This window comes from Pygocentrus nattereri, chromosome 20 (assembly GCF_015220715.1).
Source record: "Pygocentrus nattereri isolate fPygNat1 chromosome 20, fPygNat1.pri, whole genome shotgun sequence".
In the NCBI taxonomy this organism is placed as follows: Eukaryota; Metazoa; Chordata; class Actinopteri; order Characiformes; family Serrasalmidae; genus Pygocentrus; species Pygocentrus nattereri.
Genome location: NC_051230.1, coordinates 11,122,831 through 11,138,688, shown reverse-complemented (window position 1 = coordinate 11,138,688; position 15,858 = coordinate 11,122,831). Strand labels below are relative to the sequence as shown.

Below are 15,858 nucleotides of genomic sequence, written 5' to 3'. Positions count from 1 at the left end.
ATTCAAAATTGTTTGCTGACCTTTACATTGTGTGAAAATTTCATGATTAATGGACCAAAAGAAATGGGCAAACATTACTTGGAGAAACGTCTGGTTCCATTGGCATACATTAAAAGTGAAGTGTGTTTTCTCCTTCTCCTGTAAAGTTACCATTTTGAAGATACAATGTTCTGTTCTGACAACAGCGCTATATGAGCTTAGTGACTGTGATAGCAGAAAAGCTATATATACATCAACTGGACACTTCATTAAGCACACTCTATCCATTTAATTACCTCCATGGTTGGTGGGCTATTCTCAGTCCAGCAGTGAGACAGAGGTGCTTAAAAACTCCTGTAACTGATCCACACGCACCAGTGGAACACACACTAACACGCCACCACCACGCCAGAGTCACAGCAGTGCTAAGAATGATCCACCCCCCAAACAATACCTGCTCTGTGGTGGTCCTGTGGGGTTCTGTGTATATGTGCATGTATATACACATTATTCCCACCACATACTGACAGCCATCACCTTCATACGGCGGATAAGTAAATCCTGATTCTCCTTGCACAAGTTGTTTTAAGCGCTGCGTATGACATTGTTGAATATTTCAGAAGCTCTGCAGATCAACTCGTGCTCAGCCTACACACTGTTCACTGTAATACCCCAGTGGTCACTATGGCACACACGGCACGGTCCGGCACGGAGCTCGCGCATCAGCAGGCACTGATGCTGATTTACTCCCTTTTGCCCCCTCGTGCCATGGATACTGGGACGGGGCAGGTGGGGCCTCTGCGTCACGTGACGTGTGACGTGGCCCGATTCAGAAGGAGCAGCGGCTGCTGCTGCAGGAAACGGGCTCGCGCTCCCATCGCCAGCGGACTGCCTACACAAGTGCCAACCGCGCCTGTTTCGCTTTCCTCTCCTTAAACGATTCAGGTCCTGCAGACTGCAGTGATGGGACGTTACTGTCTTTCAGAGAGAAGGTAGGAGACGGAGGATTGGAAGGTGAAGAAATCCCCCCACACCCACCACCACCACCACCCCAAAGCATCTGCAACAGCATCGAATCGGGATCTGAAAAGGGGAAAACTTGACTCAGCTGCTTCACATTTCGGAGGCGTCATTTCTTGCCTTTTCGGCCACTTCACATTCCCGCTGTATGGGAGACGAACGCAGCTGGCACGAGGCGCATCTCTGTGGAAAGGATTGTGTAACATGGGCAGGTAAACTTCAGGCTGGGATGACACTGCTTGAATGGAGGTAACTGAAAACATGTGTTTAGTCCCCTTTTTGGCCGGAATCGTTTACGATTTGCTGTAAAAACAAAAACAAACAAAAAAAACAAAACAAAACAAAAAACTATTTTTCACCCCCCTCGCGCGCTGTGCTTGGCGAACGTGCTGCTGGATGGGATGCACGCTCCGTACGGATGAAGCCTCGTGGCCGGGAGCACCTCGCGCGTTGTGATGCTTCTTCTCCCTGCCCTGTCTCCTGCCCAGCCTGATTTCCGAGCTCCAATCCGTGCGTTTCCAGAATGGCCCGCTTCGAAGACGACCTGCCGGCCCGCTATGGAGGGACAGGCTCTCCGTCTTCGGGTCCGGGGAGAGGCGCGAGCCGGCAGCCAGGCCCCCCGGGCGCCCAGCGGATGTACAAACAGACAATGGCCCAGAGAGCCCGCACAATGGCCATCTACAACCCCATACCCGTCAAACAGAACTGCCTCACCGTTAACCGCTCTCTCTTCATCTTCAGCGAGGATAACGTGATTCGGAAGTATGCAAAGAAAATAACCGAGTGGCCATATCCTTTATTCACGCGCTCTCCCCTGACCAGCACCTACACAGGTGACTCTGTATGACAAAGCACATTGTGTTGGTGAGGAGGTGCCGGACTTTCCAGCTGAGGCTGTGTTAGGGGCTTCTGTTTCAGAAGACGAGGCTCTGCTCGTGATGGAGATGATGGTGTTTCAGGGTTGGAGAGTTAGTTTGGTGTCAGGCGTAGAAAGGAACATACGTAAGCAGCGCTAGGGAAGCCAACAGGCTCTAACTGGGGTGTTGGCTCACGCGCTCTAAACAAACAGCAACGGAAGGCGCGAGCTGAATAGCGGGTGTAGAACAGGTGGAGTAGAAAGGGGGAACAGAACTAGGGAGGTGGAAAGAGGGAAGTAGAATGAAATAAGGTTGTAGAATTAGGGTAGTAGAACTAGAGTAGGAGAATAGGGGATTGGATGAGGAGAGTGGAACAGAGATGGCTGAAAAGGGGAGTAGAATTAGAGTGGGAGAATAAGGGGTAGTGCAGTGTGGGTAGTAGAATACATGTAGTAGAAATGGGTAAAAGAATTAGACTAGTGGAGTTGGGGAAGGAGAATAAGGGGTAGTAGAAGAATGAGAAGAGATAGAACAGGGTGATTGAAAGGGGTAGTAGAACTGGGGTAGGAGAATAAGGGGTTGTAATAGAATGAGGAAAGATAAGATAGGGGTAGTAGAAAGGGCTAATAGCACTGGGATAGTAGAATTTGGGGTAAGAGGTTAGGGGGTAGAGATAAAATAGGGATAGTAGGAGTTAGAACGAGGCATGTAGAATTGAGGTAGAGGAAGGCAGGTAGTAGAATGAGGTGGTGTACTTGGGGTAGAAGTAGAATGAAAGTATATAGAATTGCGAACAGAAGGGGTAGTCAAAGAGGAGTGGTAGAATGAAGGTGGTAGAATAGAGGTAGTAGAAAGGGATGGTTAAAGTTGGGTAGTTGAATTGGGAGGGTGTAATTGTGGACTGAGAATAAGGAGGATGAGAGTAATGGTAGTAAATACAGGGTAGTAGAATTAGAGAAGGAAAATAAGGAGTAGTGCAGAGAGGTGAGTAGAACAGAGATAGTACAATGGGAAAATAGAGCTTCATTTTTTAGAATATTGGGAGTAAGTGTTAGTACTCCAATAAGGAGAGCAGAATAGAGGTTGGGCATTAGAACAAGGGGAGTGGAACTGAGATGGAAGAAAGTGGGTAGTAGCTTAAGATGTGGCTGTAGAATAAGGTTAGTAAAAGGCCATAGAATAGGTGCAGCACACTTCAAGTAGTCAAATAATGTAAAAGAAAAATGGGGAGTGGAAGAGGAGTAGCAGAATGGGATAGAAGAATAAGATTAGTAGAGTAGGAGTAGTAGAATAATGACACTAGAATAGAGGAAATAGCATAGAATGTGGGGGTCAGAATGAAAGTAAGTAGAATGGCAGGGCAGAAGGGGATGGACAAATAGGAATGGTAGAGTGTGAGTAGAAGGAAAGAAGGTTGTAGACAGCTGAATGGGGCAGTTCCCTTGGGAAAGTAAAACAAAAGGAAGTAGATTGAGGGGAGTAGAATGGTGAGAGTATCAGAAAAGATGTTGTTAAATTGGGGTAATAAAATAAGCTTGTAGAAGTGGAGTGGTGGAATAGAGATGGGGCAGTTTTCAGGTGGCAGAATGAGGGTAGGTGCAATGGAGTAATGAAATTGAAATAGTAGGGGTTGAGCAGTGGAATGAAGGTAACAGAACAGGGGTAGCAGGAGATGGCAGAAGAACACATTGTACCAGTGGAGAGGGCTATAGAATTAGGTAGTGGAAGGTTGGGAGTAAATGAGGATAGAAGAAGTAGAATCAGGGTACTAGAAGGAGGTGGTACAATGGATTTGACAGAAAAGTGTCAAACAGGACTAAATGAAAATCTCAGATATTGAATGCTGCTTGTAGTGCATATTCATACCCACGAGTGCTTTAGTGTAACAGGCTTTGGCACTGTGTGGCCTCCGTCTCCTCTTGCGGTGCTACACTGGGCTTGTGCTTTCTGGGCTCTTTTTCACTCCAAAGCCAATGCAGTATTGATCCTGTGGAATCAGCCGAGCCTCCCAGTCGCTCCTAGCAACCAAAACACTTCTTGCATTAGGCCGCCCAAATTAGCGTGCAGACTCGCCTGTGGGAATAGCAGTAATAAGCACCTAAAATGCAGCTGTTCATTACATGAAGATATTGCTACTACTTTTCGTGGTCATGCAAGACATTTAGGGAGAGCTCGCGAGTCTGCAAGATTTTCTACACAGTAAAGTAGGCTTGCAATCAGAAGAACAAAGTCTAAACGCATTCACCTAAGAAATCCCTGTATTCCTTTGATTCATTTCACTTATACATTTGAAAAATTGGTGAATTATTCACAATCATGCCTTATATAATCTTTTTGAATCAGTTTCCAGTACAGAAACAGTAAGGCTGGTGAAGATCTGTGCGCTCTCCAAGGTGCTGAAGCCACCCACACGCATTCAACTCGCTCCAGGCGCGCAATGGCAAAAGCAGCAAGGAAGTGGGGATTGCCCAGTAAACCAAACATGGCAGTCTTTGCAGCGTGGGTGGCTCTCCACACGAGCGAACAGGTTGATTCCTGTAGTGCTTTCGCTCACGCTCAAGAAACTCGATCAGAATGTAATTACCACCTATCAGTCTGAAAAAAAAGTCACTGAAAAAAGCGATGCACTGACTTTACATGACTCAAATGTAGTTTCTCATAATTTTGATGTGCATAGAATATATCCACAACATGCCAAAAGACAGTAAACAGACAGAACTGTGTTAAATATATTTTAGTCCTTCAAAAATTATGTACAAATTATGCAAATTCAATGCATCTTTGCTTCCTGCAATTTAGGAAATTTACCAATGGCATAAAAACATATAGCTACATATGTCAAAGTTTTTTAGAAAGCTGCTCATTTTCTCAAATCAATGGTATTAATAGGAAGTTTGTTCGTTCTAGTCTGCTGGGAAGGCTTTACATTATGTAATGGAACATTGCTGTGAGGATTTTATAATTCAGCCACAACAGCATTAGTGAGGCCAGGTACTGATGTTGGATGATTAGTTCTGGATCAGCACCACTCCAACTCAACCCAAAGATCCAGAGAATGCAGTTCCAATGCTCCACAGCCCAAAGCTCAGTGGCCTGTAGCATCCTCTTCTTTAGGCAATGCATTTCAGTGGAGAATACGCAAGGTATAGCAATAGGTGCCCCTAACATTAGCTGAATGCACTAACTAGAAGGGGGGGGGTCTGAATATTTTTGAAGATATACTGCACGATAGTGATATTAATTATAATTTAACTGGCTTTTTTGCCACTTTCAGACAACAAAGATGTCTTCATGTAGGACTCAAGCAGATACTTGATACTTAAGAGTATTGATTTTTTTAAAATGGCCTTTATAGCCAGAGGGCTTCACTGTGTTAAACTCTGTCAAGCTCTTCTGCTCTGACATATATGTCCCGATTAGTGCCACGGTAAATAAGAAAGATGCTGACGCAATTTAGGCACCACTTTTAGCTTGTCTGGCCTGTGTGAGGGTTCGCCTTTTCTGCAGTGCAACCATTGCACCATTAACGCAGCCACATCCCAGTTTTACTGCATCTGCAAACTGGGCAATTAAGGCTGTGAGGCAGCCATGTGCTTCTAATGCCTCTGTGATCATAGCTGTGACTCTACAATGCATGAGTGATGTTGGAAGACATAGCAGGTCTAGCATATCTTTAGAAACGCAGTAGGCATCCACAGCTCAAGTTCATCATAATAACCATAACGGTGATTCATAGTGGCCGTAATGTTCATTATAAGCCACTTAGTGTCCCTAGACTACTGAATAGAACTACACTGCTGGTGAACTGGGCCATTTTTTAAAATCATCACTGTCATATCAAAACCTTGTAACTATTTTGTAGGTTTTATTATTTTTTGCCAGCTGCCTTTTTTCATTTTTTGTTTAAACATTTTATATTGAATCTACCAATTGAAATGTTCCAAAAAAGGCGGCTTGAAATACATTCTAGAATACTAAGACAAAGATTTAATTGCCATTTAAATGATTACAAATAAAGTGGAAACCTAAAGTGGCCATATTAGGTAATTAACTATCTTGCTTCCTAGCTGTAAATAATCAGTAGCTCCCAACCAGGAGCAGTTTGAGTTCAAGTAAACAAACATTACTAACCATTGCCATCTAAAGGTGTTCTAGCACCAGATACATGTAAGAACTTTTTGCTTGTTTTTTGTTGACCGTGTCTCAAAAAAAATTATTTTTTCCAGCTTATTTGATAGCAGTGCAACCAAATCAATGAGTTTCTTGGGAAGTAAACATAAAAGAAATATAAAAGCTAATAACTTTGGAAAATAACTTAAATAACATTGATCAGGTAATTACCTTACCTTGTTACCTTAATGTATATTAACATTAATACAGTTTTTCCCTTCACACATAACATTGCTATTTCAGTGGGAAGAGGATTTTGTTCTCAGAGCTTGTTTGTAGAGAGTACGTAATACAAATAAAGGTTCCTAAATGTTATCTAGAAAAGAACTTTGATAGTTATAGATTTGCTATATTGGTATCACTCCCAATGAGCCCTTTTTTGGCACCTTTGTTTTTAAGAAAAATGTTTTATATGTGTTCTTGCCTTGACTGTCTCACTCCATTTGAGTACATGATCCTCGCTACTATCATAGCAAACTGCATTGTCCTGGCCTTGGAGCAGCATTTACCTGCAGGCGACATGACTCCAATGTCACAGCGACTGGTAAGTACCTTATAACTGGACAGTGTGCCTGGTCATCTTTGCAATGTCATGATCTAGTTCATATGTAAATCCGCTATTAACTGACAGTCCGTTATTATAGGCTATTACAAGTAAAGATCTTCCTATGCATGCTTTACAGGACATTCGCAAAAATCCAGTGGTTAACCATGACTATTAAAGCTAGACCTGGCATAAAGCTGCTGTTGTTTTATATTTCTAACATCTGACAGAAACGCATTGTTCAGGCTATCACTGTGTACTGTGAATTACGTAACTAGGACTTACAGAAGACCTGGAGCAGGGGTGGTGAACTTCAGTGCTTGAGGGCCAGAGGACCAGCACGATGTGGTTGTTCTCCTACTCAGACACACCTGATTCTACTCAGCAGCTAATTGCCAATTTTATGTGGTGTGTTAAGAGCAGGAAAATCTCCAAACTGTGCTGGACACCAGCCTTCCAGATGTGAAGTTAGAACCAATGGGAGAGCTCACTTCAATAAATCTACTTAGATACCATGAGAAAGAAAATCCTGATTAGATCATTTTCGGTTGGGCATCTCAAGATTTTAACCCTTTTATTATCGACCCGAACTTAACAATGGAGTAAGACTGCAACTACAATACTTGCAGAGATCAATGTAAGCATGGTGATACCATTAAATTAAAAAGAACTAAAAATTACAAATGTAAATCATTACAAATCATTAAGCCTTCCCTGAAGGCCTAGAAGGCCCTGTGGGTTCTTGGCTGGAAAAATCCCATTCAGCATACTAAGAAATGCTCATATACATCAGATTGCAGTTTTAAAATATTAGCTTGTCCAACCTAGCAACTTTGAAACCATGAAAGAACACATTTGTAGGTGGAGCATGGACAGGTCAGCTGCTATGATAGGAGAAATACAATACAAACTAAACCAAATACATAAACAAGATGCCTGGGTGAATAGTAGAAGCACCTGTCATGAGAAACGACTCAGCACATAGGGGGGTGGGGTGGTTGTGGGCAGGGGGTGTGGGGGGTGGAAAGTGAGTGGTCGGCAGCTGTTAGGATTTCCTCTTTCCTGCTTTGCAAACCAATCAGCATCACACTGTGCCACTCTTTTATCCACCCATCACTCCATCCTGGTAATTAAAACCATGTCTTCAGAGTTGCCTTTTGAACTCTGTTGCTACATGGCACCATTAAAAGCGTAAGTACTCAGGGCCATGTTTGCTCGTACGGAGGGTCTGGGGGTGCCAAAAGCAGGGGACTGTATAAAATTAAGATGTCACTCATTCAGGCCATGAGTCTCCCTGCTGCCTTCTTTAATTGATCCACTCACTCAGCTAGCCATGTGCTGCACTTGACACATTGACATCAAGTAAGGGAGAGGATATTGAATTTATCTTTGTCTTTGTGGTTGGAATTACATGGCATATCTGTCAAGACAATCCAATCAGATCAGAAACTTATTTAAGTGCTTATATCATGGAAAAGCACATTTTCATTCCACTTTTTTAAAATAAAGAGTTGTAGTATACAGTGTGATTTAGCATGTGAACAGTGGTTTACCCTTCACTCTCCAGTCCATACAGTCCATATGTGGAAACTAAGCTGCCCGTTTTGAATCCATTGCTTTTATGATGTCACAAAAACCAACACATTTGTCTATATCCATCCATCTAGCCTACAGCAGTTTAGGCCCACCCATTCATGTTCAAGTCAAAAGGAGTGTTTCAAACCTGACTCTTTGAATGAGGCACAGTACAGCACAGCCAATCAGAACAAAGGTCATTTACATGTCAGCATTAAAGGCGCAGTAACCAAAATAGCCTGCTTAATTCTGACTGATAAAGAGAGGTTGGAAAGTGATACTGTAAAGAATTATAAAATGGTATTTTTTCCCCGCAGGATGACACAGAGCCCTACTTCATTGGCATCTTTTGCTTCGAGGCTGGAATTAAGATCATCGCTCTTGGCTTTGCTTTTCATAAAGGCTCCTACCTCCGTAATGGGTGGAATGTAATGGATTTCGTCGTCGTGCTGACAGGGTGAGTCTGCAGATTATGGTAATGGTGTCCACACTATGCTAGCACTATGCTCATTTTCATGAGAAGATCGGTTTGTATTGTGGATGAAGGGGCATTGTTGGATATGCTGGAACACTGCAAATGTGTATGCCTATAATTCATTGATTTTAGAAATATTGAGTACAATTTTTCTTGCACCCATTACACTCACTGAACTCCTGAGCTCACTACAACTTATACACTAACTAAAAAGCTTTGAGAAGAATTTTGTAGAAATGCAGTCATCGTCTCGGACTGAAGAAATCCGTGTACTGCTATTTTTTGTCCAGTCTTTAATTAGTTTTATATCCTTTGAAAGCAGTAGCTGCTCCTTTTGTGAACAATTTGTGGCAATAAAAATTCTGAATAGAAAGACAGTGAGAAACACAGAGAAGAGAGCAAAATGGGAAGAAACAGAGAGAGAGAGATAGCAGAGAGAGAGAGACAGACAGAATGGAAAAAAGAAAAAATGTTGAGACATAGAATGGGAAAAGAATGAGTAAAAGAAAAGAGGGGGAGGGAGGGAGAGAAGGAGAGAGAGACAGAATGGGAAAAAGAGTGGGAGAGAGACAGACAGAATAAGAATAAAAGGGGGAGGGAGAGAGAAAGAATGAGAAAAAGGTAGGAGAGGGAGAGAGAGAGAGTGAGAAAGAGAATGAGAGAGAGAGGGAGAGAGACAGAGTGGGAAAAAAGAGTGGGAGAGAGACAGAGAAAAAAGGTGGAGTGGAGCGAGGGAGAGAGACAGACAGAATGAGAAAAAGGGGGGAGAGGGAGGGAGGCATCATTATATATATGAAGTTGGAGCTGGAACTGAAATAGTTGAGATGCAAACAGCTAAAGCAGAAAAATCACGTTTTAAAGTTACATTAACAGATATTTAAGTTGGAGGTGTGTTGTTAGAGAAGGAGTAATGGTTCAGTCTGTATTTGTACACAGAGGCCAGTATTGCTGGTTGTATGAGCTGTTCTAGCTGTTCTGCTAGCTGACACAGCCCGGGGAGGTGGAGGTGTCCTGGGGGACGGAGCGGTGACGGGGGTGCTCTTGCGTCGGAGCAGCTCCCTGTATGGGTTATTGCCTCCGCTGGGGAGGGTCCTGGCTCACTTTCACTAATGGCTGGGAGATTTACTTTACCCATCCACCGGGGCTTACGTCAGCCCGCCACCTCATTGCAATAAACAGATTTAGGGGAAGCAGTTCTCTTCCTGCAGCGGAAAAGGCCTGCACACAGAGCTGCAGGATACAGAGCCTTTTCTCTCTGCAGCTTCTGCCAGTAAAGGGAAGCTAGAGTAATGTATTATGTAGCAGCAGTTGCAGAGCAAGATGGAATGAGTCAAAGATGTACAGTGGAGGATGATGAGGCAAAATAGTAAAAGAAATGAAAAATATGCACGCACATATTTCATTTAACCCTTAAACATAGCAGCTATCACTGGCAATAAAAGACATGGAGTAGTTAAGTATTCATTATTTCTAATTTGAAGCAAGCAGATAAAATCTGGAGAAAGTGCAAATTATAAACTTTCCGTTTATACCATGTTTGTGCTTCTAAATAGAGAAGGAAATATTTCATATCATATTTAGATATATTTTTGATGCTGATGTCGTCCATATAAGTTTGACTATGGACGGATAATGTTTGTTTTGCTAGATTTTTTTTAGATAATAGTTTGATGTAGCATGTAAACTTTGTTAAAGTTTTAAAACATGCCGTTCACTCCCCAGTCCATACAGTCCGTACATGGAATGAGCTGTAAAAATACCACATTTTGAATTTATTGTTTCTGTGATGTCATGAAACTCATTTGACTAATTTCCATATCTCCATCTTTTCAGCCTACAGCAGTTCAGCCCCACCCATTTACACTGATGTTATAATGTGTATTTCAGCTGTGAGTGCTTTTTGAAAGAAGAAAAACATGCAACAGCCAACAGTCAGAACACACACACACACATTTTCTGTGCTTATTGCTGCTATTCTTCTGGGTCGCTGGGGGAGTTGGAGCCGGAAATCCAATCAGAACAGAGGTTCTTTGATATATATATTAGTCTTAAATGAAAAGTAACAAAAGCATCCTGTATAATTGTCAGTGGGTCTAAGTGGGTGTGGGTGTGTCCTATCAGATTAAACTAGGGGAGGGGCTTATGCTATAGCCCATTTGCACTGTTTTAAACAATCAGTAGACACATTAACATGCAGCCTAATAATACATTAATAATCCGACTAGTAGCGCGCACACACACACACACACACACACACACACACACACACACACACACACACACACACACACAAACACACTCACACACTTTTTAGCCACTTCTCCCTCAGGGTCACGAGGGGGGGTGCTGGAGCTAGTAGCTCAATCGGAATAAAATATGTACATGTACACACCTCAGCTGGAATAGGCTAGACTGATTGAGGCCAATCGGATTTCTGTCCAACTGAATGGGGTGAATAATCCTGTAAATAATCTGTTAAACAGAAGAATAATAACCGTGTAAACGCCTGCATCTGAGTACATTCCCAATCTGAAAGTTTAAGTACGTTCCACGCATGTGCGTCGTGTCTTAGTGAAAGTTTATAATGTTCAACATGGCAGGAAGAGAAACTGTTTATGCTTTAAACTTTAAAAGACGGCGGTGGGACGCGTGTCCAGCTTATGTGTCTCAGAACACAACATTTTCCTCTCACCCTTTTTTGATAAGCACAGGTGAAGTACATGTCTAAGATCATTTTAAAGTAATTATAAACACAAGCACTGCTCACTGCTGCTTGTCTCACTCGGACTGAACTCACGTGATTCTTGTTGTCATGGCACCGTCTACAGAGTGCTACTTTACACATGCATATAATTTTGGATTTGGAGATGGTGGAAAATTTGGAGATTTTCCACCAGATCAGAGTAAAGGGAACATAAAAACACCCCGGTCTTAACCTATAATCAGAATTTTTTCAATTGGATTGGTAAAAATATTTGTATGTAAACACAGCCACTATAAATGATGTGGCACAAAGTGATGCCACCTTGCATATGTTTTGGTTTGACATGAGTCCTTTTTTTTTGAGCCAAACCAGTATGCGTAATATATAATTTAAAGCACCACAGCATTAAGACACTTTTTTCCACATAAAATAAAAAAAAAGTACATGTGTTTCTTAGAAATGTCTCAAAAAAGGTGATATTAAGTCCCACGCTTTAGAAGCTTTGTAACAGAAGGAGGCCTCTTCACTTTTTCTATATTTGCAACAGGCCAGTATCTGCAGAGGTAATATCATGTAGCAATGTACACAGACAGACTTTCAGTGAGGTATTAGATGCTGGTCATTCAGAGCTTTAAAAACAAGTGAAGGAACTTTTATATCTATTCTCACTGATACACATAACCACCACAGTTCTTTTAAACACATGGGTGGTATATGCTCTTGTTTAGTGTTTCTGTGCTACTAGGAAACTAGTCTGAATAAAACAGACAAAACCCCACAGTGCCAAAGACTCAAATGTTGCACTTTTATAATGTTGAACATCTAATATCCTGAAAATGAAACAATACCATATTAATTGGAAGCGTTTTAATGTCAAAATGTGTATTCAGTCATGACACCACCATTTCATATTAAACCAGTATATGTACATTTTGAATTGTTACACACCTAGGTGCATTATTGTGTATTACATTTGATTAGTATATCAAAATGATTTTTAAGGGTTAAGGCATGCTAAGTTCAGCATAGTAATATCTTAAGGTTCCCAGGCACTGACGCCTCCTCTCTCCTGGGTGATTTAGGCCTGTTGTTTGGGCGAGGTCAGCCTTATTGACAGCTTGTCAGACATTTTGCAGTGGGCTGTCAGCCTTCTTTGCCTGATGCTGGGTGGCGTGGTGGCTGGCTGGTTGTGAGCGTCAGGCCGCTTGATTTAATCAAGGTGGCCTGATGTGATAACTGCAGTGGGGGCTACAGTGGAGGTCCATTACAGAAGCCGTCCACTTCTGTTATCAGTGACCCGCTACAGGCAGTGATTTAGCCATGCTACCAGCATCCTGATGACTGTTGGACGATTGAGGGGTGGGGGGGACGAATGCAGTGTAAAACGCTATTTCTTGTCCACTACCTTCAGGATGGATGATGGCCTCATTGCTGTGATAATTGTGCTGTTGACTGCTTGTCGATAGAGGCGCTGTAGTGTTGTTTTCCTGAATGCTGGGATTGAATGGAAATGGATGAGGACAGTATGACAGCATGAGAGTTGTTTGCTGCTGATTTAGGGTTGTGGTCATGAAAATCTGATATATATATATATATATATATATATATATATATATATATATATATATATATATATATATATATATATCTTGTGTCTCCAAAATGGTGACTTTAGAGGAGAAGGAAAAACATACTTTATTTTCAATGTAAGTCAATGGAACCAGACTTTTTTCCAAGTCATTTTGAGCCATTTCTGTTGGTCCATTCATCATGAAATTCGCACACAATGTAAGACAATAGGCATTTTCATTCAAATTATGCAGATATTTAAGTATATCTTTTCATGGGACAACACTGACAAAATGACACTTTAACACAATGAAAAGTAGTCTGTGTGCAGCTTATATAACAGTGTAAATTTATTCTTCTCTCAAAATAACTCAATATACATCCATTAATGTCTAAACCACTGGCAACAAAAGTGAGATACACTGTATATATATATATATATTTATATATATATATATATATATATATATATATATATATATATAAGAAGGACTTCAATGCTAACTAGTTGAGCTATACTTAGCTTATGTAATAAAACTTTGGGCCCCACAGCAGGCCCTGCCCCTTTAAGGGGTTAAACTATCTGAAAAATCCAGCAAAAAAATATTTATTGTTAACTGATGTGTCCTGAATACCATGAGTAAAGCACACAAGAAATTAAGAACACACCACTTGGCTACAGAGATTTTATCATGGATATCTCTCAAATTATATCATGGTTAGTATCATGGTTTATATCACGGATGTAATGTTCATCTATTATATATATACAGCAGCATCACTCTAAGTCATCGTCATTATGTATTGGAATAGTGGATACATACCTTCAAATGTCCTTTGTATTTGTTTGTTTAACATATTTAACATCTAAACGTCAGCAGCTTCATTGTGTAAACGTTTCATGACAATTGAGCCAGTAGGCATGGGCCGAAATAATTAGCAATTATGCAATAAAGCCTTGTTAACTCAGCCTACATTAAAGCTTTTGCCCTTCTTTTACATACTTCTTTACCTATTTTAACTCAGATTCATCTTCAGTATAATTAACCTATTAGATGTTCTTTTTTTTGCAGGGAAATAATGAGGTAATATGTACCTCCTTAAGCCATTTGCACAGCTCTAGCACTCCTCCAATAAGACGTCTGGCTTTACTAATAAGAGAATATATCTGTCTCCCTGAGCTCACACCCTGATCAATACACTATTGAACCAAACACACAGAGAATGGATTTGCTACACCACTTTTCTTTATGGCTGTGCATCCTAGTATTACATCTCTCTCTCTCTTTCTCTCTCTCTTTCTATCTGTCTATCCCTCTATCTATCTATTCATTCGATCATCTATCTATCTATCTATCTATATATATATATATATATATATATATATATATATGTGTATATATATATATATATATATATATATATATATATATATATATATATATATATATATATATATTTATATATCTGTCTGTCTCTTTCTCTGTGGGTGTGGTATGAAGCTTCATGCTGGTGTTGATGTTGTGGTTAGCAGAATAGTCTTGGGTGTCCTCTCCTCCATTGATCGCTCTTAATGAGCTGCCTTTGTTCTTTGAAGGAAGATTACACAGCCTGACTTTGGTTACACTCTGCTCCTGCTGAGAAAGATAGATGGTGAAGGGTGTAGGATTATAATGTTGGAGCTTATGATGTATGCCATATGGATGTATATTGTGTAAGAGATACATTGAGAAGCAGAACATATTGACGATATGCTTGTATATCCACCTAAACAACGTTGTGTGTAGCTTATTATTCAGGAAGTGTAAGAGTGGGTTTCTTTACAGAAGGCAAACCTGTTGTAGGTCTATTGCACTATACCTTTGTTTAATGGATCTCATTCTGTCTGGTGATCAGTTTTTATGTTAGAGTTTTCATTTTTCAGCCTAGTCTATTTAATAACAGTAGCTTGATTACACAAAAAACTATGCCCGATTTATCATAACCAATTATTTTTATTACTGTTTCGCACACCTGGATTTTCAACCATTTTTGACCCAATTTAACCATTTTCCACCTTCTAGCTGTTGCTCCCTCTACAACACGATGCTGCCAAGCTTTGAGGGTGAAGACAAACATAAAGGGATGTTTAATTTTAACTGCTATTTTAAAATAATTTGAGCATAGTAAAGTCCTGTGTGTGCTTCCTTTAAAGGACCATATCCTACATTTTTATCCCATATTTTCATTTTACCCACATGTAATGTTTGTGAGGTTCTATGTAACAAAAGTAGTCATAATGAGCATTTTCCAGACTCACCTTGTCCCCTAGAATAATGTTTATTTTTGTTTCTGCACCTAAATAGGCATATATAAATGAATGTCACAAAACCACTGAATTAAAAGCTGTCTGTTTTTTGCAGCTTGATTTTACTTATGGACTGGGATGTGAATTCTATGAATTTAAATGTTAACTGTGTTTACATATCACATAAAACTCTTTTATTTCTGTAAGAGGAGTTTTTGATTGACATGGTCACTTGATGGGGTTTGTATTTTTTTAGATTTCATTTGTACATTGTCAAATTCTACAGTCATTATGTACTATTTAAATAAACACACATTTTTCATTATGATTTAATGTAAAAATGGCCCACACTTTCACCATTATACTTCCCACTTGGTGTAAATCTTCAACGTGTAGCTCGACTTTGGGTGGCACAAATGATTGTCACACCATATTTTAGCCATCTGATAGGCCGCCACTCAGCTCATTTACATTGCGTCCAGAAGGCGTGAATGCAGGGTGACCTAAGTGCACATTAGTGGGTTTGTGTCAATAGTACTGTATTTGTATATTGTTCTCCCACCACATTAGAGCATGCTACAACATGTTCTATTTCATATAAAATACACAAAAAAATGCATGCCATCAAGGTGTATATGCTATCATGTATATGCTACAAAAAACTTCAGAAGCTGGAAC

General features: G+C 40.6%; 1 protein-coding gene across 23 annotated transcripts in view; it reads left to right on the top strand.

Annotated features, from left to right (window-relative positions):
- The first annotated feature begins 273 nt into the window (after window positions 1–273).
- cacna1ba (calcium channel, voltage-dependent, N type, alpha 1B subunit, a) overlaps window positions 274–15,858 on the top strand; it is a 169,758-nt gene continuing 154,173 nt past the window's right edge. For 18 of the 23 annotated variants that reach the window (XM_017691223.2, XM_037531416.1, XM_017691220.2 and 15 more), the window contains exons 1-3: window positions 1,523–1,788; window positions 6,465–6,570; window positions 8,463–8,602. In XM_017691223.2, the coding sequence (XP_017546712.1) occupies window positions 1,523–1,788; window positions 6,465–6,570; window positions 8,463–8,602 (512 nt within the window). Of the gene's footprint in view, window positions 1,789–6,464; window positions 6,571–8,462; window positions 8,603–15,858 lie in introns of all 23 variants that reach the window. The other 5 variants (XM_017691225.2, XM_017691221.2, XM_037531401.1 and 2 more) reach the window with 2 other exon arrangements.